Source organism: Priapulus caudatus, unplaced genomic scaffold (assembly GCF_000485595.1).
Source record: "Priapulus caudatus unplaced genomic scaffold, Priapulus_caudatus-5.0.1 Scaffold381, whole genome shotgun sequence".
Classification (NCBI taxonomy): domain Eukaryota; kingdom Metazoa; phylum Priapulida; class Priapulimorpha; order Priapulimorphida; family Priapulidae; genus Priapulus; species Priapulus caudatus.
This window is the reverse complement of record NW_014577442.1, coordinates 116,536-120,628: the sequence shown is the minus strand read 5'-3', so window position 1 is coordinate 120,628 and position 4,093 is coordinate 116,536. Positions and strand designations below refer to the sequence as shown.

Sequence of the window (4,093 nt, the reverse complement as noted above, 5' to 3'; positions counted from 1 at the left end):
CACGCACACGCACACGGGCACGCACACGCAAACGTACGCACACACGAACATAGACACGTAAACACACACACACACACGCGCGCGCACGCACGCACGCACGCACGCGCGCGTACATACCTACACGCACACACTCGAACATACACACGCACACACACATGCACACGCATGCACGCACACACCCACGCACACGCACGCAGGCACGCACGCACGCACGCACGCGCGCGTACATACCTACACGCACACACACAAACATACACACGCACACACACACACGCACACGCATGCACGCACACACCCACGCACACGCACGCAGACACTTATCCACACACGCATTTGAATTTGAATTGCTGTTTCCTATATACACACGTTTTGGCAACGAGCTTGTTCGCAATATCGTTCTACGCACCCACGTCTTCTCTCTGTTCAGTGTGTACTCCCAAATATAGATTGTGTAGTTCACTCTTCTGCCATGTTCGTCGAAAGCAATGTTCCCGCTCAAACCATTCTCCAGGCTCACCTAGCAAAAATATTGACGCTAGCAAATCACCGCAGTGGCGGACCCAGGGGCGCAGGGGGCGGTCGCCCCCTACAATTTTCAGGGCAAAGGTGTTTTAGCCTAACACACTCCCCTCTCGAGCCCCATGAGCTCGCATGATTCACCCCCAGCATGATTCGCCCCCTCCCCCTCCTTAGAATTCACTTCTGGACGTGATGCGGCCATGATGCCGAGGCGCGCCGAGGATTGACACTTTGTGTCTTCCAATCACAGCCTACGCCGCACCAGTGTTTTATATTTTAAAATATGGGGACCCATTGAACCACCAAATCGCCGATCTCAGGAACTAGGGCATTCTGCTAGGCTAGAACGGTTTCCTACGATAGAGTTTGGCACAAATACGAAAATAACACGCTGTTTAGCGCACTGCGCTACGTCCTTCTGTTGCATTTTCGCATTTCCGTAATCAGAATAAGCCCCGCCTTCCTCGTTGATGGGCATGAATGGGGCGTCAACGACGTGACCCGTTACTGCGTGTAGGTGTTTGGTGAGATTGTTTGCTTTTCGTAAATAATGAAAGGCCCGGCCGATGCATTTCGCACCGAAGTAGAAAATTAGGCATTTTTACCCGCTTTCGGAAGTGAACGAGTGCGTAATTCATTGAACATTGAAGTTTTTCTTAAAATTAAATCATTCCTAAAATCCCTAAAAATCTACTCGATTGTTTTAGCCAATGAACGTAGCTGTGTGTGTGACGTCTTGCCCGCGCGCTTTATGCTTGGCCTAGCGGGCCTCGAAATGGATATCGGAGGCACGCACCTCGCAACACGCGTGTTTGTTTACATATAGCTTTGTACATCAGGATGGGCGGTGTCGGGAGTTCTGCGATAATAACCTCGTAATTTCTCAGCATTTCTTAAGGTGCATGAAACATTTTACCAATTTAGTGGTGTCAGTTAGTCACGGATATGTCACAGTAAGTACTAACCGTATATGTTTCACATACGTTCACCTATTTTGCACACCGGCGGTCGATCATTGTGAAAATTTGTGTAAAGATTTTTTTTTATTGAGACGTTCTAGGTGCCTGTGCTTTCATCAGTCTTGTACGTCAATGCGCGTGCGTCAAGAGCCATAAACTTGAGACATTTTCTTTGGGGTTTCGAAAAACACAATTCCACTTGACAATTTCATGGGCCATTTCAATTGGAAGCTCTGCATAATGGACCCCCAACAAGCCCTTTTTGATTCAACTAATCTGGAGCATGAGTGAGCGATTTTTGTTACTGTTTGATAATCTCCAATTCCTAGAATATCGTCCATATATAATCATTGTCATCTTCTAAAACTACAGACCATCCGCTGACCGCTGTGGAGACGTGCGCCGGGCCTCGAATTTGGCGCACGTCTCCACTGCGGACAGCGCTTCAGATCAACAGCAAAGCTGTGCCACGCAATCTTGTATCATGTCTTTCTGGATATATATAATATTGCTCTTATTTAGCCGCCGAGAGTTCTTATTTAGAACAAAGTTCAAACTACAGACCATCCGCTGACCGCTGTGGAGACGTGCGCCGGGCCTCGAATTTGGCGCACGTCTCCACTGCGGACAGCGCTTCATACTTGAACATCCCCGCGGTCGCGTGCGCATATCCCGCGGAACTGCGCGTCTCATCCGCGCGTAGCGCTTAGGATCAAGAGCAAAGCTGCGCCACGCAATCTTATATCATGTATCTCTGGATCCGCCATTGCACCGTGTATGCCAGGGGCTATAACGACTGCCTGTAGGCGTCAGTGTGTGCAATACGAATAATAAACCAGAAAGATTTTTTTCTGATATGAGAAACATCGACTAAAACGATTATATGTCATTCTACAGCACACACGGGGAATACATTTTGAAACATGCTCATACACATCATGTCGGGCGGTTACGAATGATATGTAATGACAGCAAGTCGAAATATAGTCTGTCATAGATGCTGAATAATATATATATATATATATATATATATATATGTGTGTGTGTGTGTGTGTGTGTGCGTGCGGAATACTAGCTTATATATACATACAGATGGGGAACAATCGCTGCATATACCGGGCATATACCTGCTTAATTGTGGAGAGAATGCGATTGCCTGCTTCAAACGGAACCACCCTGTCCGCATCGCAGTTGCCTATGCCGCGGGATCCATTGTTGTAAACCTCGCCGCGGCGGAGGTGTCGTTTGAGGGCGGTGGGTGACGCCTCCAACAAGCGGGAGAAAGCCGCGTGGATGACGCGCAGGCTATCGTAGATCAACGCTGCTTCGTACTGCCGGAAAAATATTATTCGTTCGTTTGTTCGTTTGTTCGGTCGATCGATCGATTGATTGGTTGCTCGTTCGTTTGTTCGGTTGTTCGACCCATCGATTGATTGGTTTCTCGTTCGTTTGTTCTGTCGGATGTTCGATCGATCGATCGACGGGTTTCTTGTTCGAATGTTGTGCCGATCGATTGGTTTCTCGTTCGTTCGTACGACCGTTTTTCTATTGATTAATTCGGATCTAGTGATACGAAAGGCATATAGCGGCTCCCGAATAAAATATTCATCACAATTACGGACCCATACAGATTTCCACGGCATAGTATCGGCGACATCTGCAATTCAGATTGGCAGTATGACACGGATTGATGCACAGTTCAATCACGAACAACAAACTCTGAATCGCGGGGTGATTATCTAGCCGGTAGCTTCTGGCCAGGGCGGTATACTCAGTACTCACCATTAGTTTGTGCTGACTGGCACCGCCCCTGCCGCTGGACTCCTGCCTAGCCCCTTCCCAGTCGCCCTTGTTGTAGAAGTCTCTCAAGGCGCGGCCTGAGCGCTCCAGGATGCGCAGGCCGGTCACGTTCGCGCCCTCGTGGCCGAATTTCTGGAGGTTGAGTTCTTCTGAGGCCTGATGACAACGATAGCTAGATGTGCTGTGTTGCGAGTATTGCGATACAGACGAAAAGACACAATCGGGGAAGCGAGAGAGTGAGAGAGAGCAAGCGCGTACGCGAGCAAGCTAGAGATAGAGTTAGATATACAGTGCTCGAAATAAGCGTTGTCCGGTTGTCCGAGACAACCAGAATTTGTGCCGGACAACCTAGCCAGTCTGAGACATTGTCCGGTGGACAACCAAGAAAAACGTTGACGAAAAAACGCCCTTTATTTATGTTTTTCTGAGGGGTTCTCCATGAGCACTTATAGCCTGGCGGCCCGCCATTAATCTGTGGTGTGGGAAAGCGACGTATACCAGCTGCTATTTCCAACACTGGTATATAATATGTCAGGTTTTCTGATTTAGGAGAGGTGAACTCGATTTGGAACCAGCAAACCAGCAAGTTCACCCCTACATTTTGGTATTTTTATTCCATTATTATTTTGAATTTTCCGATGGCTTTGCCCATGCAAAACAAACAACATGCAGTGGGATTCATGTTGATCCGAAAGTTCAAAAAAAGAGAATTGTTGTAGTCAGAATGAAGGCTGTACAACTCAAAAGTGCTGCAAATACCATCTCCTGCGATCTACATTTTCAAAATTTTCTGGGGGAGGACCCCCATACCCCCC

At 48.0% G+C, this 4,093-nt stretch overlaps 1 protein-coding gene across 1 annotated transcript in view; it reads right to left on the bottom strand.

Moving 5' to 3' along the window:
- Positions 1 to 317: 317 nt before the first annotated feature.
- The window catches only part of LOC106809740 (glutamate receptor 1-like), a 17,051-nt gene continuing 13,275 nt past the window's right edge, over positions 318 to 4,093 (bottom strand). The window contains exons 7-10 of the mRNA XM_014812932.1: positions 3,261 to 3,434; positions 2,606 to 2,809; positions 411 to 517; positions 318 to 354 (exon numbers count right to left, since the gene is read on the bottom strand). Coding sequence (XP_014668418.1) covers positions 318 to 354; positions 411 to 517; positions 2,606 to 2,809; positions 3,261 to 3,434 — 522 coding nt within the window. The remainder of the gene's footprint in view (positions 355 to 410; positions 518 to 2,605; positions 2,810 to 3,260; positions 3,435 to 4,093) is intronic.